The sequence below is a fragment of the Dromiciops gliroides genome, chromosome 2, assembly GCF_019393635.1.
Source record: "Dromiciops gliroides isolate mDroGli1 chromosome 2, mDroGli1.pri, whole genome shotgun sequence".
Lineage (NCBI taxonomy): Eukaryota > Metazoa > Chordata > Mammalia > Microbiotheria > Microbiotheriidae > Dromiciops > Dromiciops gliroides.
Window position 1 is genome coordinate 468,195,067 of NC_057862.1, and position 26,224 is coordinate 468,221,290.

Here is a 26,224-nt window from a genome sequence, read left to right on the forward strand (position 1 = left end):
ACCCTGGGCAAGTCACTTAACCCCAATTGCCTCACTTAAAAAAAAAAATTTAAAAGTTAGGTTCTAGTCCATGACTCTAGATCCCACCTCCCAGGGATGTTTTGTCCAAGTATTTGAAACCCTGTTTACTGGCACTCAGAAGGAAACTTCACAACAACCACACTCAGAGTTGGATAAACATTTTATTAAAAGTCTTGTTCTTTATCACCTGTAAATTCTCTTTTAAAGCTACAGCAAAGGTGACTAGCAAGAGCTCAAAAGGCAAGGCAGTATTAGAAACTGTTAATTAACAGAAATAGTTAAAAATATAAATGTAGAAGAATCTGTTTATATATAATCTCTTTTCTTTCTTTCGGAAATAAAATTTCCCCCTCCCCAAGTAAAAGGAAATATTGCACTCACTCTTCCTGATCTCAAGACTAAGGTGGCAAGAATGTCCAGGAATGGCTGCCATGACGATGAACAAACCAATCAGGAGTGGTCTCTTTACTTCTCTCAGACTGCATGAAAACAAACTGCACCCTCTGTGGAGTGCCTCAATCCCTCTCATCTGTGTAGACCCCCATCAGATCTGGGTGGCCGACCCAGTAGCAAAGACCTTTGCTCAGTCCCTGATACAAATGCTCTGCTCACAGTGGCTCTGGCCTCTCTTGGCTGGGGAGGAGGGGAAGGGCGCAGGGAGGGAAGTGCTAGGGTTCTGGAAAGGTCATTCCAGGACTATTTCTCCCTACTGTGAAGGAGAAGCTGTAAGCACACTGAGGGACAATTGCAGGTACCCACTGAGCTCACACTCCCAGAACAAGGACGGGAAGCAGGGAGACGCTGTATCTAAAGTCTATGTGGGAATCCATTTGATAATTTCAGAATGTCAAGACTTAGCCATTTGTCTTTCACAAAGTAGTGCTCTGCTCTCAGGAACTGCCCCTCCCATCTCTGGGGGGGTGGGAGCCACTCAGGAGTTGTCCACTACCTGGTGGGGTAGGGTGACGGAGGAGCCATTAGGGAACGGGGCCGGTTTATCCCGTCCCTTCAGGAAGAATGTCAGCAGCTCACCCTTTCCTTTGACAAAGATGGGACCCCGTCTCACAAAGCGGAAGCCATATTCCCGTAGTATAGTCTGTGTTTCCTCTACCACCTAGAAAAAGAGGAATGGTACCTAGGGAAAGGGTGTCAGGCAGGGAAATGAACCTAGATGGGAGCCATCTGTGCTGGGCAACAAGGGACTCCAGGAGTAGCTGATGAGAGAAGAACAAAGGCTATTCTACCACTTAGGCCTGGGTCATGTCTCTGGGTCTCAAGTTCTTCATCTGTGCACCACCTCCCACCTCACTCTCCTTGTGACCTCTTCCCTTCAAAGCTTCTCTGACTTGTGAGATGGAAAAGACCTCAGGGCCAAGTTAGCTCAAGCCCCAGGTTTTGCACATAAGGAACCTGAAGGCCAAAGAGTGGCACAATAAGTGGCTGGGCCCAGATTCAGACCTAGATCATGTACCATGCTCTTCACCTGGATCCAAATGTTATCAGCGGAAGGGAGCTACCAGAAGACAGGAGCTCCTCACAGAAGACCTGGATCAAGGTCTCTGGCATCTTCTGCTGATTAAATGGTATCTCAAGAGAAAGGTCCCGAGCACGGCCAACGCTATAGCCACTCAGGGCTGGAGTACACATGGGAATGAATGCTGGGCCGGCAAAAGAGCTTGGCCTAGTATGAATGAACTGGCTTCCCTGGCCATTCTGATACTTGAGCCCTTGGGACACATACCTGGATGTTTCCCATGACACCTGTTGACTCCATCCTACTGGCTACGTTGACAGTATTCCCCCAAATGTCGTAGTGTGGTTTTCGGGCCCCTATAACCCCAGCCAGTACTCCTCCTTTGTTCATCCCTGTGGAAAAAGTAGGAGAAATAAGGGACGTTTGGCATCACCTCTTGTAAATGGTTCACGTTTATATGGCGGTTTAAGGTTTAAGGTTTACAAAATGACTTCCTTATGATAATTCACAAGCCTAATCCCCAAGTTAACCTTTTGAAAACCTACACAACCTGGCTCCAACCTACCTTTCCAGCTTCACTGGATGTTAGCTCAGACATGATGAGCCTCTTTTTCTCACACACGCTTCATCTCGTCTCCATGCTTTTGCACTGCACTGTGTACATTTCTAGAATGCATTCCCTTCTTCCCTCTGCCTCCCAGAGTCCCTTATTCCTATAAGATGAAGCTTCAAGCACCATGTTCTGCATGATGCTTTTCAGGATATCTCCAATTGCCAGTGCCCTTCCCTCCCAAACCACCTTATGTTTTTATTACTTTGTATATATTTACTTGTTTCACCCACACACACACACACACTCCAGGATGTCCTGTTCCATTTTATATACTTATATCCCCAGTGCCACATAGTTGGCACTTAATAAGGAGGAGTACTGGTTAATTCCCTGAAAAAAATCAAAGCTATTTCTCATGGACATGTATCATCTACTCTTATTGTTGCCCCAAAGTTTCTGTTTTGATCTGTGTTTTCTTATTTCCTGTTTCCAAGGAAAAGGTTCCACCCCTCCTGACTGCATCCCAACACTGCTATCTGAAAACAACCCCTTCACCCGTGCCCTGATCCTCATCCCTTCCCTACTCCAATGAGACTTCATCCTCACGCCTCTGATATTTTAAATCTCTCCATCTCCACTGGTTCTTTTTCTGTTGCACTGTCTTCTTTAGCTTAGCCCTGCCCCATAGGAAGAAGAGGAGGATATGGAACTACAGGACTATTTGAAGACAGTCAAGTCCATAAGCACTTGTTAAGCACCTACTATGTGGCAGGCATTGTGCTAACTGCTGGGGATACCAAAAAAGGGCAAAAACAGTCCCTGCTCTCAAGGAGCTTACAATCTAAATAATAATAAATGTAGATATGTATACATATACATACACAAACTTAAGGCATGTTATCTTTTGTTTTTGGGGGGCATGATATCTTTCTTTTTTTAATTTTATTTAATTTTATGTTTTTAATGAGGCAATTGGGGTTAAGTGACTTGCCCAGGGTCACACAGCTAGTAAGTGTTAAGTGTCTGAGGCCGGATTTGAACTCAGGTACTCCTGACTCCAGGGCCGGTGCTCTATCCATTGCGCCATCTAGCTGCCCCATGATATCTTTCTTAAAACCTTTCACTTTCAGAGGTCCATACTTTCATTGCTGTGTGTGTGTGTGTGTGTGTGTGTGTGTGTGTGTGTTTTGGTTGGGTTTTTTTGCGGGCAATGGGGGTTAAGTGACTTGCCCAGGGTCACACAGCTAGTAAGTGTCAAGTGTTTGAGGCTGGATTTGAACCCAGGTACTTCTGAATCCAGGGCCCGTGCTCTATCCACTGCGCCACCTAGCCGCCCCCTGGTCCATGCTTTCATAACCAGTGCTCCCTCCAGTGATAGTAAGGCTCCCTTCACCACCCTTCCAGACCCCTCACCCCAAACAGGTAATTTCATCCCTGTTCATGTTTTCCCTGGAGACTCTGCCCGTTGTCACAGAGGCCAATGTTTTTTCCTCCCATTCTTGCTGTAATCAGCTTCTTCTGGCCACTCAACATTGGATAACTTATGTTGGTACTTCTTTCACATAAGTAGGCATTGGTAACATGCAGCCTACTTCTATATACCATACATCTCTCAGTTACTCTTTGGGTTATTTGTAACTTAAATTCTTTCAAAATTGTGGAGTTTTATGATTCTCAGCTATACAGCATCTGTGAGAGGACATGAGTGTTGAAGAGGTAGGTTTTCTAGCATCTTGGAATCACTGAAAGCACTACACAGTTTCCCAAATGTTCCTCAGTTCTAGACCCCATTCACTGCTCAATAAGTTTTGTAATAGGCTACATTTTTTTAGATACTTTGGACCAACTTTATGCTAGAAAAAACCAAAATCGTATATGCTACTTCACATTTCACTGAAAATTTTGTAGTTTTCTCATAGACAAGGTCAAGAACTGTTTCACTTTGGTCTGTATATTGCCAATACACACAGCAGGTGTTTAATAAATGCTTGATTAACTGCTGGATTCCCCTTGCCATCAAACATGCCTAAGTTTCCTCTATCCTCAAAAAAAAAAAAAGAAAACTCAAAACTAATGTCTCCTTCATCTTTCCTTTCTCTAACATGTCATCTCCTGTTGTCTTCATTTCCTTTCTCATTACTCATAATCTGGCTTCTATTGCTACAATTCCATTCATCATTCTTCCTTCAAGGAAGGAAATTATTCTTGTTAATTCTAGTAGCCTTTCCTCCATTTCTCTGCAAACAAAACTGACTGCCGTCCCCTTAATACCTACAAGGCACTATATGCTATGATATAGTCATTCTCACTGACCTCCCTGTACCCCATTCTGTCCAATCCATTCTGTACCACAGTCATTCAAATCTTCCTTAAATTTTGTTTTCTGCTTAAGAATCCACAGTAGAGGGGCAGCTAGATGGCGCAGTGGATAGAGCACCGGCCCTGGAGTCAGGAGTACCTGAGTTCAAATCCGGCTTCAGATGCTTGACACTTACTAGCTGTGTGACCCTGGGCAAGTCACTTAACCCCAATTGCCTCACCAAAAAAAAAAAAAAAAAAGCATCCACGGTAGCTCTCCATTTCCATCTAAACTCTACTATCTGACCTCAAAGATTTTCTATAGACTGGCCCCACTTCATCAATCCAACCTTATTGAGCACCACTCCCCAATATGAACCCCCTGCTCTATCAGGCTGGTTTTCTCATGGGGCCTCCAAATATGCCTCTCTCCTATCAGTATCTTTGCCTCTATTGTTTTCTCTGCCATAACCCCCTTCCTTTTCCCCTGTGGTTTATCCTAATTCTGTGCATACCTGAAGGCTCTCCTTCATAATGGACCTATCAATTCACCAGACTTCTCTGGACTCCTCTAGCTCTAAGAAATCTGTACCACAATTTAACCTGCAATTTTGTGCTGTCATAAGCTGTATTCTCTACTTTTTAAATATTTGTCTATGTTTGTGGTATCACTCATGTCTACTCTGCAAGGTCCTGAAGAGCAGGGAACATGGCATGTTTTTAGTATTCCCCACTCCACTGCCCCCATCACCCCATGACCTAGCACAGTGCTCAGCAGACATGATTCCAATTGCTCTTCAAGCCTTCACCTTCATATGTAGGAAATCAGGCCTGGCTGTCTGAAACAAGAAATGACACTTCCTCTGACAAGCTACTTAGAGGGCCAGGCAGGACTAAGCTGGTGTGGGTCCCAGGCAGCTATGGAAATTGACTTGGAATTCAGAGAAACTTGGGAAGACTTGTATGAACTGATGCAAAGTGAAGTAAGCAGAATCAGGAGAATGATACAATGACCACAATAATGTAAAGGCAAACAACAGTGAAATATTTCAGAACTCTATCAGGGGAAATGGAAAAGGAATAAACATTTCTATATTACCCATCATGTGCCAGGCACTGTGCTAATGATTTTTTTACAAATATTTTCTCATTTGACCCTCACAACAACTCTGCAAGGTAGGTGCTGTTGTTATCCCCTGAGGCAAAGGGCAGTTAAGTGACTTGCCCTGGGTCATACAGCTTGGAAGTGTCTGAGGCCAGACCTTAACTCAGGTCTTCCTGACCCCAGGCTCAGGGCTCTATCCACTGTGCCACCTACTGCCTCTAATGATTGATTCTATGACCATGTGTGACTCTGGAGGCCTGATGATAAAGCTTTCCTGCTGCCTCTGAGCTGAGAGGTCATGAACTCTAGATGGCAGAATGAGGTTTTCAGACATCATTATTGAAATTGATTTTTTTAATTGTAGTTATTTGTTAGAAGGGAAGGTTTAATTGCATTAGGGAGGAGGAGTCATTGGGAAGGGACAGTGATGTTTTAAAAAATGAATACAGGGGCAGCTAGGTGGCACAGTGGATAGAGTACCCAGCCCTGGATTCAGGAGGACCTGAGTTCAAATCTGGCCTCAGACACTTAACACTTACTTACTGGCTGTGTGACCCTGGGCAAGTCACTTAACCCCAACTGCCTCAAAAAAAAAAAAAGAAAGAAAGAAAGAAAGAAAATGAATACATAAAACATTTTAAAAGAAAAAAAATTGACTTGAAGACAAGAGTAATGAAGTATATCCTTCCCAAGGGGGTTCAGTGGGAAAGGGGACTTGTTTTTATTTTAATTCCTCTTCTACAACTGGCTCCCCCTCTTCTCCCAACCCATCTCAAAAATGGCAGCTTCACCACCATTCTTTCTCTCCTTTTAACACAATGATCCCACTGTGTAACTCAGAGCCCCCAGCAGCATGAAAAACCCCACTAAGACACTCTTGTCTGTAGACTTTTGAGACCTAGTACTTACCTATGCGAAGCATGAAATTGTTGAAAGATTGGTTGTTGATGTTAGTGAGCGTGTCCTTCATGGCCAGGGCAAAGTCAGCCAGATCTGCAAGATGTTGCCAGCGCTCCTTATCTGACTTTTCCTCCTAGTACCACATAGTAGGAACAAAAGAGAAAAAGTCAGGAACCCATTTCCACTCCCCTAGACCTCCATCTTACCTACACAAGAGCCTTCTCCTGGGACCTAGCATCAACCCTCTCTGAGGGGCCTAAGCAGGGCCAGGGCCACCACTGGCAGGCCTGAGGTAGGGGCTGGGGAGCAGGAGCCAACTTAAGACTGTTCTTCACACACAACACTCCATCTCCTATGCCAAGAAGCACCATGCCTAGATGCATTCTCTCTTTACCTCCACCTCATAGAAGCTCTAGTTTCCTTCAAGACTCTGCTCAAGTATTCCCTCCTCCATGAAACTTCCTTATCCTACTTCTTCTACAGGAACTTTTGCTTGAGAAGGTAGTGTGGTACAGTAGAAAGAGGATTAGCTCTGGAGTCAAAGGACTTGTATTAAAATCTTACTTTTTCTATTTACTTTGTGACCTTGGGTAAATCACAATTTCCCTGAGCCTGTTTCCTAATCTGTAAAATGAGGGTGTTGGAGTAGATGGCTTCTAAAGTCCCATCTGGCTTTAAATTTATGATCCCTCCAGGTGCTAGTGCCTCCCTCCCAAGAAATTGTTTTTATTTTGAATATATGTATATGTACATATCGTCTCCCTAGTTAGACTATAAGCTCCTTGAGGACAGAGAATGTTCCTATTTTGTCTCTGTATTCCCACCACCTAGCATAGTAGCCAGTATATAGCAGGTACTTCATAAATAATAAGAGATAAGAAGTCCTGATAAGCCCATTCATAAATAAGCTCTTTCTTCCCTGAACTACTTTAACAACCACAATTCAAAATATTCATCTGGCAACTAGACATATGTCACTGATAAAAGCATGGAGTCTTCAAGCTGGCAAGCTCTTAATCCAACCCCTCCCATTTTATAAATGGGAAAACTGAGGCCCTGAGAAGTTAAGTGACTTACCCAGAGGTTACACAGCTATTTAGTGGCAAAACCTTGAATCCCAGACTGCTGCTTACTGGGTCACTGTTCTTTCCTCCATATTATGATATCTATACTTGCATGTAACGTCTCTTCTACTATGTCTTTAACTTAAATTTTGAATTGGTTGTTATCCTTTGATCTACATGTGTGTGTCTCCCTACCTAGAGAGTAAACTTTATGAAGGCAGGAATGATATCTTACTTTTTGCTTTCTGTTCCTCAGAACACCCAGTATCATGTTTTGAACAAAGTAGACACTGCGTCATTCACTGATTCATGGATTCACTCATTCATTCATTCATTCATTCGTTTGTGCTAAAGGGAGGCAATCTAGCATAGGAAGCTTCCAGAGTGGAAACCCCCTTCACTGATAAATATCAGTAATTTTCCTGTCCCTTATCATCTTAGACAGTCGCCTGGGGATACTAAGAGGTTAAATGCCTTAATAATCACTAATATTTATATAGCACCTACTATGCGCTAAACACTTTAAAATTATCTCATTTGATCCTCACAATAATCCTGGGAGGTAGGTGCTATTATTATCACCGTTTCACAGATGAGGAAACTGAGTCAAACAGGTTAAGCGACTTGCCCAGGGTCACACAGCTAAAAATGTGTCAGGCAAGGTCCCATAGCCAGTAGGTATCAGAGGTAGGACTTGAACCCAGGATGTCCTGAAACCAAGGCCAACCTTTTATCTATGGCCATTCAATAAATGTATTTAATTTGGAAGGAAGGAAAGGAGAAATTAAGATAATGGAAAAGCAGAAGAAGAGACAGAGAAAAAAGGCAGGAAAATAGAAAAACACGAAGTGTGCCACCAACCCATATTGGTTTTAGGAAAAAAACCTGCCAGGCAGATGTTTCTTACTACATTATGAGAGGCAGCCTAAGGAAGTGGATAGAGTATAGTCCTTGAAGACACTAGCTGCATGACCCTGGACAACTCACTTAACCTCTCTACCTCAGTTTCCTCATCTATAAAATGGAGAGGTCCTCTGGAGGAGCTCTTCCAGCTGTAGATCTATGACCTCAAAACTTAGACTCCTCTCTTGAATCGGTTGGATTGATGAGACATGAGAATACACAGCTACCCTTCTGTTCTACCAGCCAAGGCCTTCTCAATCAATTAATTTGACATTTACTAAGCATCTACTCTGAGCCTGGCCCAGGCTGTGGACACAAAGATGATTACAACATGATCCCTGACCTCAAGGAGGTCACAGTCTAGTTAGGGAGATAAGACATTCACACAAATGACCATACTACAAAACAGGATATAACAAGGGCCCAGGAAAGGCACAAAGTGCTAGGCTGCATTCACAACGCCTGAGAGCTGAAAACAAGGACCTATTTTGCTCATCTCTTGCTTCCATCTGGGCAGCTCTTCTCGGCAAGTGATGTGACTACCTTGTTTCCACTGGTAAAGCCATTGGTATTGACATCTGGGGTGACACCTGATGCTGCCATGTAGGTACTGCCAATGGTCTTGATCTTGGTGATGATACGAAATTTAGGGTTGTCCAGGAGCTGAAGCAAGAATCATAAGAAACATTAGCACAGTAAGGGGATGGAAACAAACTGCCCCAAAGCTGAGACTTCCTGTTCATGAGAACCCTCAGAATGTTCCCAGAGGCTTTTCCCAGCATTCCATGGGACTTGGGTAAGATGATGGAATCAAGATGGCCATAGAGGCCATCTTGCTGATCCAAGATCTTCTGCCCTAAGTCTACCTCAAAACCTAGCATTTTCAAGTATTTATAGGACCCCAATACAAAGGCACAACCCCAAGGACTGCATCCCTTGTCCAACAACCAACTCCATAGTCTTTGGCCCAGTCCTAATCTGTACCCTAGTCCAGGTTTGAGGGTCTGGGGAGTGTCGGCACCCAGTGGTGGATGATAGGGGAGGGAAGAAGTGAATCTGAGACACTCACAGAGTCAAAGTCAGAGATGATCTCATTAAGGAAGCGGAGACACTCAATGCCGCCATTGTTGATGCTCTCCTCTGTGTAGAAATCAGCAAAGTTGGGCAGGGAGGCAAACATGACTCCAATCTCATCATATGATTGACTGTACAGTTCCTGGAAAGGGGTGGGGAGAGAGGGGACAGAATAAACACTGAAAGTCTTCAGAACTCTAAGAAACACAAGGGCCAAGCAAGCCTTCACAGGACCAGCTGTCTCTTGGGAAACGTGGTAAACTACAGGTATGGAATGGAACATACATCTTCAACCATGGCCAATGTGTTGATCTGCTGTGTTTGACAATTTAATTATAAAATAGCAAGTGGGAGAATCATTGATAAGTGACAGTGATGGTTTAAAAAAAGCATCAGTGGATAAAGAACCAGCCCTGGATTCAGGAGGACCCGAGTTCAAATTCAGCCTCAGACACTTGACACTTACTAGCTGTGTGACCCTGGGCAAAGTACTTAACCCTCATTGTCCCCCCCCAAAAAAAGTATTTCTAAGGTTGGTATCTGATTGAATCGATCAATAACCGCCCCTCCCCCCCGCCACCACCATCACACTTAAATAACAAGGTATGCTACACCCCAATGTCATTATATGGTGAGAACACCTCTTTTATTTTAATTTTTTTGGGGGGGGGTTGGGCAATGAAGGTTTGTAGACTTTCCCAAAGTCATACAGCTAATAAGGAGAACACCTCTTTTGAATCAAAGATATCAAAGCAAATGTGAAAAGAGCCTCGTCAAACTGGAAGGAACAAAATATTTCCAAATATTGGAGGAAATGAAATTGTATTATGCAGGAAGTACCCTGGGATTGGTTGAAAAGTGGATCACACACAGTGGGCTTGTATAAAAATAGTGAACTAATTTGAATCTGGCATTCTAGTGGCAGGCCAGCCTAACTGGGGAAGCAGTTCCAGCCAAGCCCCTGAGACAAAATGACTTTATGGGGTGCGGGGGGAACATGCGGGGTTTAGGAAAGAACCTCTATCTCTTCTCCACCTCTGGACCAAAGGATGACCATGTAAATTTCAAAGGTTGGAAGATTTTATATTTCACATGGTTGTTTCCCAGAAGGACAGTGTCTTTGTATTGGGACCCAAAGACAACCTAGACACATAGAGGAAAAGGTAACTTTAGGACTCTACAAGGAGCCCGGCAGAAAGTTACACTGTGCCTAAGGTGAACTTCATGAGGACCCACCCGATGAGGACGGGGAAAGAACTTCCAGGAACCAGGACATGTGAGGTATCTTCTTGTGACAAGTGTTTTTAAGCTTGAGCCCACTTTTCCCTATATTCTGTTTGTTCTTGTTGGGGAGTGAGGCCCAGGCTTCCGGTGGAATGTTTTATGCCAACTATTCTTATACCTGCTTAGTAAATATCCCTAACTGAAAGTTAATTAATTCTGGCTGGCTAATTGATTTTGTTGTTGATTAGGCATTTTTTTAGTCATGTCCAGACCCCCTTTTGGGGGTCTTTCTTGGCAAAGATACTGTAGTGGTTTGCCATTTCCTTCTCCAGCTCATTTTGCAGATAAGAAAACTGAAGCAAATAGGGTTAAATGACTTGCCCAGGGTCACACAGCTAGTGCATGTCTGAGGCTGAATCTGAACTCAGGTCTTCCTGACTCCTGGCTCCATGTTCTATCCACTGTGCCACCTAGTTTTTCCTGGCTAATTGGATAATCAGTGGGGGAGTACTACACCACTGGGGGCTCAAGAGCAAAAGTACTAGAAAAAACTCCCTTTAACTCCTCAGGGTTACCCCTAGAAACTTGAGGGAAGAAGTCAGACACCCTATAGGGACCCAACCTGTAAGGCATTGAAAGAGTGAACCCAGAGCCTGTGTTACATAGAAGTAAAACATTTTTTTAAAAAATTAGGACAGTATCAGAAGCAAGTCCCTGGAACTAGTGCCTACTATATGAGGCAAAGCAAGAGAATGAGTCCACCCACTCTATGGCAGACTTTCTCTGACTTGCTAAAATAAGATGGGGATGCTATACCAATGCTGCAATGCAGATGGGTACTTTCTCCACAATTTATAGGTACAAAGAGTTGCTTGGGATATGGAGAGGTTTAAGTGATCTGCCTAGGATTACTCAGCCAGTAAGTATTTAACTCAGGTCTTTCTGACTCTGAGACTGCACCCCCCACCCCAAGCAACAATGCCATGCTGACTTTCAATGCACCAATATAATCAATACACCTTGTCCTTCCCTACTTAACACCACCCTTCCCCTACCCCCTTCAAATAGACCATTCTTTGTAAACACACATACAAAGAAGTCTTAGTCTGGTATATCATGGACTAAAGACCTTGAGATGGGAAATGCCTGCTCCTCCGAGTGCTGTAACATCCAAGAGTATTCATTACACCACATGGGCCCCTATAATAAATAATTGCTTATGGGTGGATTGTCAGTCTATAAACATCTATTAGGTATTGACCATGTGCCAAGCACCGTGCATACAAAGAAAAGTAAAAGACTACTTCTCTCAAAGGACACACTGCCAGAAGATTACCTTTTGTGTTTTACAAAGCACTTTCATGTACATTGATGGAATGTAAGCTCTCTGAGGGCAAGACTGTTTCATTGTCTTTGAATACCTCCTGCCTGACACACAGTAGGTCCCTAAAAAGTGTTTACCAATTGATTGTTTTATTTGATCCTCACCATAAGGTAGGGCCACTAGAGAATGGGCAGGTCCCATCCAGGGATGTTTGGGAACCTTCCCCTCTCTCCTCACCCTACAGTAATGGTATCAAGTTCCCCCCCCCCACCCTCTTACCTCATCCCGTTTCTTTGAGCCCAAGAAATGACGAGCCACATGCTCTGGCAGCATGTTAGTGACCAAGGCCTCATTCCAGCGTCTCATCTCATATACACGTTCCTTCTGGTCATGGACTTCAATCTTCCATAGAAACAGGGTCCGGGCCAGTTTTTCCACCTGCCAATCCAAGAAAATAGCACGATCCACAGTTGGGCCAGAGGAAGGTCAGAGGTTCATTCAAAGGTGGCAGATTTCAAGTTGGAAGGGACCTTAGAAGTCACCTAGTCCAGCTCCTTCCTTACACAGATAAGTACATAGAGGCCCAGAGATGCTAAGTCACTCTCTCAAGATCACACAGGCAGCATGTGTCAGAATAAAGATGGGATGTGAACCCATGTCCTCTAACTCCAGAGCCAGTGCTCCTTCCACTATCCCAAAGTCAAGAGGCCCTGGAGCTAGGAATGGGCAGTTACTAATGGGAAAACTTTGCAGAAATGTAGCAAAATATTTGAGAAAGTGAGGTAGAAAAGGTTTATCTGGTTTAGAACATCAGTACCAGAGCTAGGCTTAAGACTCAGAAGCCCCAGCCCATACACAATACCTTAGAATGATAGATCTCAAGTTAGAAAGGACCTCAGAAGCCCTTTAGTACAATTTCCTCACTTTACAGATAAGGAAACCAATACCAAGTGGTAAAGGGGCCTCTAGAGTCAGTCAGTAGAGAGTGTGCTGGGGCTGGAGTCAGGAAGACCTGAGTTCAAATCCAGCCTCAGACAATTACAAGCTGTGACCCTGGGCAAGTCACTTAACCTCTGTCTACCTTAATCCACTGGAGAAGGAAATGGCAAACCACTCCAGTATCTTTGCCAAGAAAACCTCAACAAAGATCCCATCCACACCCATGAGAGAACTAAGGTTAACTTTGGAACCTCCAACTCAAAGGCTCTCTCTATGGTACAGATCTGCCTCCTGATCTATTTAGCACAGAATCTAAACAGGAACTCTGCCCACAAAAATGGGCTGATGAGCCACTGGTTACTCCTCACAAGAGTCTTCCCCGAGAAAGGAGAAAAGTCAAACCAAAGCACAGAAATGGAGGTGACTTACCCAGGGTCACATAACAAGTCAATGAAAGAGAAACCGTAGCTAGATCCTGAGCTCCCAGACCAGGGAATAAACCAACCCAGAGATTTCTAGTACATTTTTTTTTTTAGTGAGGCAATTGGGGTTAAGTGACTTGTCCAGGGTCACACAGCTAGTAAGTGTTAAGTGTCTGAGGCCGGATTTGAACTCAGGTACTCCTGAATCCAGGGCTGGTGCTCTATCAATGGTGCCACCTAGCTGCCCCTCTAGTACATTCTAAGGCTTGGGTACAGAGAACAGAGTTACTCACATGTCGGGCAAAGTAGTAAAAGCTTAGCATCATCACGAAGACCATCACTGTCATGGAGTACTTGGAGGGGATCAAAGGCAGCCTGGGCCAGGACAAAGGTGGAGCAGGGAGACAAAGAACATAAAGAATGTAAGGTATTTGGAGATGTAACTGGGCTTGGCTCAGATAAGGATTTTCCTTCTACCTCTTGGAAGCTAGCCCAAGAAATATAGGGACAGAACCCACGATTTAGGTTAACCCAGGGTTTACTGCTTCCTAGCTCCACCCCACCCAATACCCTTCCCCTGGCTCCTAGACACCCTCCACATTAAGACCCAAATCCTCCTAGACTTGAAGACGTTCCTCACTTGCCTGTTGAACATTAATGAATCTTCTGGCTACACTTACTCTTTGCCCAACTCAGATCATATGACCAGCCACCTCAGGGTACATAGTGTTGGATGAATATATTACTATTATTGACCACTTCTAATTACAGAAGGAGTGCAGCGGCTCAGACATAGGGGCACAACAAATGCTTCTTTAATCATATGAATTCTGAGAAGGAAGAAGTCACTATGTCCTGTAGTCATCATCTCCCACTACCCCCGATCAGTCAGATCTTTGGAGGACCCAAGCAAGAAGACAAACATGGCTATCTTCCAATAATTGCTCCATCCTTCAACTCTTCCTTTTTCTCTTTTTCTTCTTTCCTTCAATATTCTCTTTACTTCTTTCTCATTCCCTTTCCTTCCTTTCTCTCCCTTGTTAAATCTCAATTTTTCCTTTTTTCTCTTTTTTCTCCCCTTTCCTTTTTTTCATTTTCTTTCCCTTTCTTTCTCTTTTCCCGCTCATTCTTTTCTTTCTTTACTCTTTCTCTTCTCTCATTTTCCTCTCATTCTCTTCTTTTTCATTCTTTTATGCAATTTTCTTTCCTTTCCCTCATTCTCTTCTCTCATCTTTCATTCTTTTCTCTCATTCTCTTATATCTCCCTCTCCTTTTCTCATTCTCTTTTATCTTTCTCTTCTTTTCTCATTCTCTTCTCTTATTCTTTTTATCATTCTTGGTATTTTCTCTCATTCTTTTCTTTCTCTTGTCTTTCATTCTCTTTTCTCGTTCTCTTGTCTTTCCTTTTTCATTCTTTTTCCTCCTTTTCTCCTTCTCTTTTCTCTCATTTTCTCTGCCTCATTCTCTTATTTCTCTTTCATTCTCTTTTCTCTCATTCTTTTCTTATATCTCATCCTTATCCTCTTCTCTCTTCTTATATCTAATTCTCATCTTCTCTCATTCTTTTATCCTTGTCTTTCATTCTCTTTTCTCTCATTCTCTTTCTTTGTTTTTCCAATTCTTTTCTCTTTCTTTCCTTTTCTCATTCTCTTTTCTTTAAGTTGATTCTTTTTTTCTTTTTTTTTTCAGGGCAATGAGGATTAAGTGACTTGCCCAGGGTCACACAGCTAATAAGTATCAAGTGTCTGAGGCCAGATTTGAACTCAGGTCCTCCTGAATCCAGGGCCAGTGCTCTATCAACTGCACCATCTAGCTGCCCCCTCTCATTCTCTTTTCTTTTTCTTCCTTTTCATTCCATTTCCTTCCATTCTTTTCTCTCCCTCATACCCTTATTTTTCACTTACTGTCTTTTCTCTCATTCTCTTATTCTTTTATCTCATGCTCAATCTCTTCTTTCTCTTATCTTTTTTTTTTTTTTTAGTGAGGCAATTGGGGTTAAGTGACTTGCCCAGGGTCACACAGCTAGTAAGTGTTAAGTGTCTGAGGCCGGATTTGAACTCAGGTACTCTGGACTCCAGGGCCGGTGCTCTATCCACTGTGCCACCTAGCTGCCCCTTTCTCTTATCTTTTATTCTCTTTTCTCTTTCATCCTTGTCTCTTTCTCTATTCTTCTCTCTCTTCCTCCCTCCCCATTCCTTCTTTTAACCCATAAAGCAGTCCTCTTTACCCAACCATCAATCACCCTGTCCTTTTACCATCTGTCCTCTTTTGGAAGTTCTCCCTGAATTAATAGAACAAGGCTCAGACCCAGGGACAAGGTCTCACCTGGGTCTTTATCTTCCCACATTGCTCTCCCATGTGCATCCCTCAAAGGGTAACATCTTGTACCTTTTAATATATTACAGCCTCCACCCCCCAAAAAAGCACTATAAGTTTACAAAAATGAAAGGACAAAGTGGAAATGAGGAGGGTGAAGGGAAGAGGAAAGCAGTGATCCTTACCCTTCTGTGCCATTGAGGGTGGTGAACACCTGCATCTTCTCTGTAATGACCAGGGGTGGGAAGCTAATAGGACAGACATAGTTCAGTCACTTCCTATTTAGGTCCCAGAGCCAAGTAGGCATATCAGAATATCAATCATGCTCACCCTATTCTCTATATCCTGGTACCTTCCACTCTCTTCCTTAGGGTAGCTCCAGACTCCCTGGGTCAGCCCCTTTCCTTAGTAGCTAGTCTTCCCTTAAAACACCTAAATTTCCCACCCATCCCCCCAAACCTTATTGTTATATTTCTAGGCTGAGAGTATTTGAGAAGGACCTTGAGAGAAGAGGCAGTGCTTAACTCTATTAAGGAGAAGTGAAGAAAAGACACAATGCCCCTTTACTTATCTCACCTGCCATGATCCAGAATAAAGAAGGCCTTAGACAAAGGAGCACATTAATATTCATGATGTGGCCAGAGTAGCAGTTTTGTTTTTAAGGAATGACATAGTCAAGGGTGTGCTGAAGCCAGCTCGGGCCAGCTCTCAATTATTAAATTTTCAGCAGCATTTGCAGCTAGAAAATTGGCAAATGTTGCAAATCAGGGCTTGATTTATTGTTTTGTTGATTATTTATACTTAATAATGTGATGGGGAAAATGTTAATCATGCAGATTAAACTTAAAAGTCTGTTATAAGTACAAGTTTTTCTTTTTGGGGGGGGATGCCAGTTGTTGAATATTTACCAGCACACCCCTCTATATGGAGCACATTTGTAAAAGACTATAATTCCAGGGTGGATAAGCTGGTCCCCCATAAACAGACTACATCACAAAGGAGAATTATCTTGGGATACTTTTTGGTACCAGGTATTAAACTCCTAACAATAAATTTGTATTTGCAGTGATGGCTTTATTTGGTGGGGAGCGGCAGGAATCTTTCTAATTCAGTCTATTACAATTCTTTGCTAGCTCAGGGTGCCTTGAAAAATAGGGGACTAGCTGGAAGGGCCACCAGCCCTCTCTTCCCCAACCTAAGGGGGCCAAGTCCAGGACAGATGTAAAAGGGGGATCTCAAAGTACAAGTAAGACAAAGGTCAGATACTGAGGTCTCTCTTTCCCCAGGATTTTTCCTTGTTTATTGAACAAACACCTTTGCTTAGGGCTGAGTTGGGGCTATCTGAGGTTAAATAGTGGTTACAGTGCTGGGGTGGGCTCCTACTCCTGTCCTTCTATTCCCCAGGTGACCCCCGCTTGGCTCTGTCACTTCCATAGTAGTAAAAACAGTAAAGCATTAGAAAGTAGGATGGGAACCAGTCCCTGACACTGCTATGGGGTAAAACTAACCAAATGGCTTTGTCTGTGTGCATTTTATGTTGGAGACCCATTACTCTGTTTGTCCTCTCCTTCCCTCTAATGTCCTCTGCTTCACCCCAAAATGTTTACTCAAATAATCATATTTGTAATAAATGCTTCAGAAATCCTCAAAAAATAACAACAATAATAATAATCAAGGTAGGGGAATGGGCAATGAGAGCCTCAGCCTCACTTTTCCCCCCTCCTACCACTGTTGGGGACTGGCTACCCAGACTGCACCCTAGGATAGGAAATGGCTCTGTACCCCAACTGTACAACCTTTCAGTAGTGAGTCAAATGGATTAGAAGACGGTTAGCCTGTCCTAGTCCTAAGTACTGGAGCAAAGGGTGAGCAACCTGGGGCAGGTGAATAGCCTGAAATGGCCATGCCAGGGAAGGGAAAATGGAAGGCATGAGGGATGGAAGACATGGCCAAAGGATGACTGACTAGGTTGGGTTGGCTATGGGTAGAGTGTGGAGGGCTTTCCATAGGAAAGGGGTATTGGCTTACTCATGCTCCTGGAAGCGTTTTCGGTCATAAGCGTCAAAGATGGGGCGCCAGGCATAGATGTTGATGACACCCACGGCTGCTGTGACCAGCAACATGAGTGTGAGTTTCACCATATGGCTGACCTGCACCAGCATGATGGCGGCAATGAGCGCCAACACGGCAATGTAGCTGTAGTATTTGGGATTGTCTACACAGCCCCCTTCCATGATGGTCACTGTTGTCCCATTGGTGATTCCTGTGTAGTTCTGCAAGCAGCTGAGCTAAATGAGGAGCAGAGAAAGAAGATGAGCAAAAATGGATAAGACAAAGGAAGCAGGCAACAAAGGGGGTGAGGATTAATTCAAGTGCCATAGGGTACCCTAAAATCATATCATTTCTGGAACTAGAAGGCACCTCAGAGCATACAGTCATCTGTCCAGTATTTTTCAACCCAAAATGTACTGCAACATTATTCTCAGGAGTCAGATAGGGTCTAGTCAAAGGATCATAAGGGCACCTAGGTGGTGAACTGGATAGAGTGCTGGGCCTGTAGTCAGACACATCTTCCTAAGTTCAAATCCAACCTCAGACATTTACTAGCTGTGTGACCCTGGGCAAGTCACTTAGCCCTGTTTGCCTTGGTTTCCTCATCTATAAAATGAGCTGGGGAGAAGAAAATGGCAAACCACTCCAGTATCTTTGCCAAACAGCAACAATGGCAAAGAAAGATTGGTTGTTCTCGTACATACTCATTTTGCAGACTCAAATCAAATAGTTTTTGGTGATTGGAATATTTTATCACCCCAGAGTTTTCCAAATCAATTAGTCAATTGAGAGATATTTATTAAGCACTTACTATGTGCCAAGCACTGTGCTAAGCATTGGAAATACAAAGAAAGGCAAAAGACAGCACTTTCCCTCAAGGAGATCACAGTCTCAGGGAAACAACAACACGCAAGCAACTATGTACAAACAAGCTACATACAGAATAAAGTGGGAATAATTAACAGAGGGAAGGCACTACAATGAAAAGGTATTGAAAAAGGCTTCTTATAGAAAGTAGAATTTTAGGTGGGACTTGGAGGAAGTCAGAAAAGTCAGGAGCTGGAGATGAGGAGGGGGAGCCTTCCAGACAGGGGCACAGCCAGGAGGCCAGTGTCACTAGACTACAGAGTACTTGTACATGTGTGGGGGTGGGGGTGGGGGAGGGAGCAATAAGGTAAAAGAAGACTGGAGAAGAGAGGGGTGGGGTGGGGCAGGTTATGAAGGGCTTTTAATGCCAAATAGAGGATCTTATATTGGATCCTGGAGGCAATAGGAAGTACTACTAGAGAAAAAATTAATCAATTAAAGGATATAACCAGGTAATGAGGGTTAAGTGACTTGCCCAAGGTCACACAGTTAGTAAGTGTCAAGTGTCTGAGGCTGGATTTGAACTCAGGTCCTCCAGAAGCCAGGGCTGGTGCTTTATCCACTGCACCACCATATTTTTTCCTGACTAGTACTATCATCTTTCTTGGACTGTTAGTGAAAGATCACTTCAGAAGCAAAGGCATGCCAGAGGATAACAGACCTTCTATTGCTACGCAGTGTTACTGCTATGAGGAAAAAGAATGAACAGCAGGTGAGATTTATCTCACTTGATTGCCTTCAGGTTTTACCTCAGTGATTACACCTAGGACTACTCGACCTGGTTGAATATTTTCCTGGCAATAGCAGCTCATCTGAAAAAATAGGTCAATACAGGAAAATTCCTGGGCTCAGCTCTCAGTGTCCAATAAGGAATTCCTAGGCTCTGGTATGTGTTTCAAGGCAAAGCGAAAAGGAAATAACTAAAAATAAGGCCATGTACAACTCATCTGGACCGGCCACTCCTGCTGGGATTTCTGGGTGAGTTGACTCCAATTCTATTGTATTAAGAGAACCTTTAATATACACCCAAGTAGCATATGAGGGCATCGGCTCCTCCCAGACTGGCACCAAGTACTTTGCAGATTTGCAAAGGTCCCTTCCAGCTCTAGGCCTATAAATTCACATTAAACCCATTTCTTACTAGGTAGAGGGAATGGCTGATGCATAGTGGGATATATGGTCTAATTTGACCATATAAAACAATAGGAAAGCAGAGGGGTTCTGTCACCCAGGACAGGAGTCAGCAAGTCAAGGAACTCACCATATCCACAACATTGGCCAAGATGAGAATGAAAATGGCGGACATGGCCCAAGTATTCCTGGCCCAACGGGTCCGGTCAATCCAGGTAGAAAAGGCCACAAGTTTCTTTGGGAATTGCTGAAAGGGAAAAGAATTTCAGGAGAGATGAGGACTTTTGTTTCCTGAAGACATAATTGCTAGCTTCCCCTGAATATTGCTACAGCTCAATTCTGGGAGCCTGGTCAGCAGCTCTGCAGTTACAAGGAAATAATCAAGAAGGAAATGGACAATGTCAGGCAGAGTCGAGTTAAAGCATAAGGATCCAGGCAGCCCACAGCTCATCAAATCACCCTGCTCTTTTCTTGATGGTGAAGATCCAGCTGCCTGTCTGACTCTGCTCTCATTCCAGCAGAGCTGTCTCAAGAGTGCACAATGCAGGCCCATGATGGGACAGTCACTGTTGGATACATCAAGAAAAAAGTTTTTCTAGGAGGGTAGGGTGGGGATGCAAGGTAGGAAGGAGAAAGCATAATGGCAAATCTATAGATATTTAGGTATATAAAATTCTAAGCCCTTGCTTGATTGTCTGTAAGCCTATAACATGACATTGTAGATGAAAACCAGTTCCAGGCACTTCTTTGACTGCCTTTCAATTCTAGGGGAAAGTGGGTGAAGATGTTATTTATCTGTGTGAATAGGGGGCTGTCCCAGGGGAGTAGAGATTTGCTCTGACTGGTGTTGGTGCTAACTCTGGATCTAGCCTCATCTTCCCAAGCCACCAAATAATTTCAGAAACAACTATTAAGGGTCTAATGGAGTGCCTGATAGGCTGCCAAGAAACTGCACACTCATGTCAGCAACAAGACTGGGCCTGGAGATGTGGCATGGAATGTACTTGCTGTGTATCATATCAACCACAATCAGCCTGTATCATAGATGGCTGGAATGTGCCACTGAATACCTAGATGAGGATGTTGGATGTGGCGTCAGAGGAGCTGGGTTTGAATCTCGGGTCTGCCATTTATTGCCAGTGCCACCTCAGGCGTTGTTCAACATAATTGAAATGTGTTGTGAAAAAAGTTGTTGAGAGCACAGGCAAAGAAATGAGAAAGAGGATATAGCACCAGCGTCATTACGGATACCCAAGATGCTGGCACAGCATGTCCCAAAAGTCTTAGTGCAGTTTTCAGCTTTAATAACCTAACTCAGAAATGTCAGGTTACAGCGTCCATATTGGGAAAAGGAGGCCATTGGACAAGATGATCTCCAAGGTTCCTTTCAGCTCTAATTACTCTGACCCTATGTCCACACCCACTTTTGCCTCTGTGGTTATTACAAAGTTCTATGATAGTATAGTCACCAATTTCCCCCATGGTCTCCTTTGCTCTATACCCTGCCCCTCAGAATGCTTCTAGACTAAGCAAACCACAAGGCACCTTACCCGGGGGAAGATGGCAGCCATCGAGCAGATTGTCAGAATCAGCAGCAGAATCTCTCCAACCACAAAGGTCATGTAATTTGTCATCAGCCTGAAGGAGAGAAAATGGAAGTGAGAAAGCACTAGAACCTAGAGTCCAGGCAAGTGCTCTTAAAAAAGGAAACGATACATTAGGCTTGATTAGCAAAAGCAGAAACCAGCCCTGTTTGGGTACATGGCTCCCAAACCACCGCCATCTTGTCTCAGACTCCCCTGGGTCCTTGTTAGTGTGAGATAGGACTCATTAGGGCCCCTACTCCATTCCAATCAGTATTAATCAGTTTGATATTTTACCTAAATCCTATAGAAATAACTGAATAAAATGGGTTCTTATAGCAGGCTTTTATAGTAGGACTCGACAACTTTAGTTCAATGTTCACTACTTGTTTACCAGTTGTGAAGCTCATTTGTGAAACCACAAGAGAGCTGACAAAGGTGTCTCTATCTTGTTTTGCTCAGATTCCATGTCCAAGCCTAGTGTGGGTGGCATGGTATGGTAATTTGTTCTTGGTATCTCTGTACTACCATCTCCTCTTGCCTAACATGAGGAGGAACCCAACCATCTTATGACCAGCTAGTCTATAGAGATATCCCTGTGCTCTGCCCAACCTGTGACCCTCTTGCTGATGCCTCATTTTTGACCCTCAGAAGATCTATCAACCAATGGGACTTAGTATTTTGTTTTGCCTCTCCAGAGTGTCCAGGTATCAAACCCTATAAAAAGAAGGTTCTAGGGACCAGAGAGATCCCAGATCCTGAGGAAGACCTGAGGTCCACTTCATTAGAGGGAGCCATGGACCCTTTAATAAAGTACTATTGGCTTGGAGCTCTGTCTCGGTGGTTTTTCCTTGAAGGTTGGACAATTTTGGACCCCACATTAGCTATGGCCTCTGATCTTTCCCTGGACCCTCTTCCCACTCAGCCTCCTGTACTCCAACACCATCCTGGTTGATTACAAGCACTGGAGCATAAAGGGGGTGGATAGGGGAAGGGAAGGGGGAAGGATTATGGAACAGAAGTCCTAACCCTCCCCTGTTCACACCCATCCAGGTTCACTGAAGTCTGGGGGAGAGCTGAGGCCAGCACTCAGGTGTGCTGAGTCTCTACCTCGCTGTTGGACCTCACTGAATCCTGTGGTCTGAGAAGGACAAAACCAGACAAAACCCCATCCTCATTTAACGAGGATAATAGCATTGGCATAGTGCTTTAAGGTTGGCAAAACATTTTGCCCATGTTATCTTATTCAGTCCTCACAACAACCTTGTAAGGTTATAGACGGGGAAACTGAGGCTGAGAGGCTTTGTGACTTGTCCAGAGTCACACAGCCAGCAAGTCTCCGAGGCAGGGTTTGAGCTCAAATTTTCCTGACTCCAAGTTCAGTGCTCCAACCACTAAGCTATCTAGTTGCTCTTTTTCCTTATTTAGGCCCAAGAGAATGCACTACGTGCCCTCCATCATGTCCCTAGCCTCACCAAGGATCAATCAGGATCTCCACCAGGGACGTGCAGAGAAGCACAACACAGGAGCAGCTGAAGGCAGCCCCGCTTTGCTTCTCTTTCTCCACCGAGTACCGGGTCTCCATCTCAGGGTCCATAAACCTCAGGGATAGAAGGAACGTGTTTCTTTTCTTTACCCTGGGGGTGGGGGGGGGCAGAAAATGAGTCCCAGTGAATTATCTTTTGCACAGGCTTGTCCTCTATACCCGGAATGTCCCCCTCTCCTCTTGTCCTCTTCCCTCTCCCTCCCCCTCCTCTTCTTCCCTTCCTCTTTTTCTCTTCCTCCCTTTTCCTTCTCCCCCTCTCCTCCTCTTCTTCCCTCTCCCCTCCTCCCCCTCCTCTTTGTGCCCTCCTCCTCCCCCTTTCCCCTTCCCCTCCCTCCTCCTCCTCCTCCTCCTCCTCCTCCTCCTCCTCCTCCTCCTCCTCCTCTTCTTTCCACTTCGCCTGCTCTTCCTCGTCCTCCTTCCTCTCCTCCTCCCTCTCTTTGATTCTGGGAATCCCCCTCCTCTTTCAGAACTCAGCTCAGGTACCACTAACTACCAGAGAACTTTGTTGATTTCTGCACATACCTCTCCTCCCAGTTGCTATGCATTCCTTTGGTTTACCTTTTGCATTTACATATCTCTGTATATGTTTTTCTCCCCCAATAGACTATAAGCTACATGAGGGCAGAGACTTGATCATTTTTGTGTTTCTATTCCCAGTGCCTGATATGTAGGTGCTTAGTAAATGCTTGTTGAATGAATGAATGAATGAATGAATGAGGACCATGGTCCTAATTTTATAACCCTCTTAGCTAACCAGAAACATAGTCTAAAGCTCTCCAATTAGCCTATGACTCTTCCCACTCCCACCCTCATTAGCCAATTAGGCAAGGGAAGGAGGGGTAAGGTGTGGGCAATGAGAGGAGCCATATTACTTACACCTGAGCTGACTCCCTCTCCAGCAAAGCCTCATTGAGCAGCTGGTTGAGCTCATGCTCATCCTCAGAGGCATCTACAACCCGCTCCGCCAAGTCATGAAGGCGCAAACGTCGACGAGGGTTGGGGAACGAAGGGTTGACCACCTGCACCACAGTGAAAAAGGACACAGTATATGAGAATGGAAACTAAAGAGGCCTGAGAGTGAGGCCTCCCACCTGCTTCTCAACAAAAAGGTGGAGGACTATGGGTACAGAATGAGACAACCATTTTCATGCACAGAGATATGTTGGTTTGCTTGGCTGTACTTTTTTTTGTTGTTTGTTTCAAGGGAAGGTTCTGTGGTGGGGGATAGGAAAGTGACAGTGATATAAAAAATGAAGGAGCATCAATAAAACATTTTAAAAGCATATTTGTGAGAGGGAGAGCAACCAATAAATCATAAGGTCATAGATTTAGAGATAGAAAGGAACTTCAAGGTCATCTAGTCTAAGTCTCTCATTTTACAGATGAGAAAAATTAGGCTGGGGTGGGATGGGACAGGGGACCCAGCCTGTTTAAGGTCACACAGGTAGTAAGTGACAGAGTCAAAATTTGAACTCCAAATCCAGAATTCCTTCCACTGCACCACAACACCTCCATAACCAGGACTTCATGAAGTCATTTATTAAGCACCTACCATGTACCAGGCACTGTAGTAGATAATGGTAATACGAACAGAGGCAGCTAAGTGGTGCAGGGGATAGAATGCAGGATGTGAAGTCAGGAAGACTGAGTTCAAATCCAGCCTCAGACACTTTCTCGATGGGTGACCCTGAAAAAGTCACTTAACGCTATCAGCCTCCGTGTCTTTATTGTAAAATGGGGATAACACAGAACCTACTTACAGAATGGATAGGTAGGAAGAGGCCAGGTTGGGAAGGGATTAATATGTAAAAGGAACGTATATGTCTTCCTAGAGGTAACAGGGAGCTACTAGAGTTTGTGGAGTAGAGAAGATGGAGACGATAAAAGATGGAGTGCCTTGTATAAGGAATGGAGAGAAGGCCAATTTGTTCGGGTTGTAGAGTTGGGGTAATGCCCAATGAAGCCAGAAAGGTAGGTGGGGGGGTAGATTTGGAGGGATTAAAAACTTCAAGAGGAGAGTTTATATGTTATAGATATAGATATAGATATAGATAGGTATAAATATACACACACATATATCCATATCCATATATATATATATATCTCCTAGAAGCAATAAAGAGTTTAGGGAGCATGGAGGTGACCTAAGCAGGCCCACACTTCTGTCACTTTGGTGGCTTCTTGGAGAGAGAAGAGAGAGGCCAAATGGTAAACAATTTGAACAGTCCAGTTAAGAGGTTCTGCATGACTTTATATGGATAAGGGGTATTATATTTCTTGCCTTTCAATGGGGGGGGGGCATTGGGAATGAAAGACTTTGGAGCTGAAAATAAAAGTTTAATTTTTTTTTTAAAAAGGGCACACTGGGGGCAGCTAGGTAGCGCAGTGGATAGAGTACCGGCCCTGGATTCAGGAGTACCTGAGTTCAAATCCAGCCTCAGACACTTGACACTTACTAGCTGTGTGAACCTGGGCAAGTCACTTAACCCCCATTGCCCCACAAAAAAAAAAAAAAAAAAGGACACACTGGCCACGGCTTGGATATGTGGAATGAGTTCAGTAAGGAGTGGAGGAAGACACCAGGACTGCAAACCTAGGTGACTGGGGAGGTGGGTGGTGCCATCAACAGTAATAGGGTTTCTTTGATTTCTCTTCTAACATCAGCAACCTCTACTGCTCCATCACTTGGGAGTCCTTATAAAATAAGAATGGCCACAATGAAGCATTCTTTAACACTTTGCCATATCTTGTGGGATAGCAGAGAAGCAAGAGCACCAGCATGGCCTTTGGGAGGCTTAGGTTCAGGTATCAATTCTGTCATCTTGTGACTTTGAGCAAATCCCTTCCCTTCTCTGGGACCCAGTTTCCTCATCAGCATTGCCTCCTCCAGTTTTTTGCAGAGGTGGAGGAGCTATGGGAAAGGACACTGTGTATAATGTTAGATTTTTTTTTAATGTGTTCATTAGTTCAGCAAAACTATTTTTCCTCTTTTTTTTTTTTTGTGGGAAAATGGGGGTTAAATGACTTGCCCAGGGTCACACGGCTGGTAAGTGTCAAGTGTCTGAGGCTGGATTTGAACTCAGGTATTCCTGAATCCAGGGCCCATGCTTTATCCACTGTGCCACCTAGCCACCCCTTTTTTCTTCCTTTTTAATCTTTCATTATCAGGATGGCTCTTTGGGACAGGGATGGGAGAGAGAGATTAGGAAATAAAGGGGAAATGAAAACAAAAATATCAATTGACATTTATATTTAAAATCTAAACCAACTACCTCAAAAAGGCGAGGAAGGAGAATGAGAGTGTTGGGTCAGATGACCTTTTGGTCTCATTCAGCTCTAAATCTGAGGTCCTATGAGCCTATAATCCAATTTCTGCACCTGGACATGGGTAGCAAACCTTTAGCCTGGCTACCAGACAATGCCAGGGC

General features: G+C 44.0%; 1 protein-coding gene across 3 annotated transcripts in view; it reads right to left on the minus strand.

Moving 5' to 3' along the window:
* Positions 1-176: 176 nt before the first annotated feature.
* The window catches only part of ADCY3 (adenylate cyclase 3), a 130,071-nt gene continuing 104,023 nt past the window's right edge, over positions 177-26,224 (minus strand). For 2 of the 3 annotated variants that reach the window (XM_043989254.1, XM_043989253.1), the window contains exons 10-22: positions 23,673-23,815; positions 22,726-22,887; positions 21,218-21,305; positions 19,798-19,914; positions 17,646-17,905; positions 15,803-15,865; positions 13,595-13,676; positions 12,220-12,378; positions 9,388-9,534; positions 8,862-8,981; positions 6,361-6,484; positions 1,763-1,887; positions 177-1,135 (exon numbers count right to left, since the gene is read on the minus strand). In XM_043989254.1, coding sequence (XP_043845189.1) covers positions 953-1,135; positions 1,763-1,887; positions 6,361-6,484; positions 8,862-8,981; positions 9,388-9,534; positions 12,220-12,378; positions 13,595-13,676; positions 15,803-15,865; positions 17,646-17,905; positions 19,798-19,914; positions 21,218-21,305; positions 22,726-22,887; positions 23,673-23,815 — 1,773 coding nt within the window. In that variant the 3' untranslated portion in view covers positions 177-952. The remainder of the gene's footprint in view (positions 1,136-1,762; positions 1,888-6,360; positions 6,485-8,861; positions 8,982-9,387; positions 9,535-12,219; positions 12,379-13,594; positions 13,677-15,802; positions 15,866-17,645; positions 17,906-19,797; positions 19,915-21,217; positions 21,306-22,725; positions 22,888-23,672; positions 23,816-26,224) is intronic. The other variant, XM_043989255.1, reaches the window with a different exon arrangement.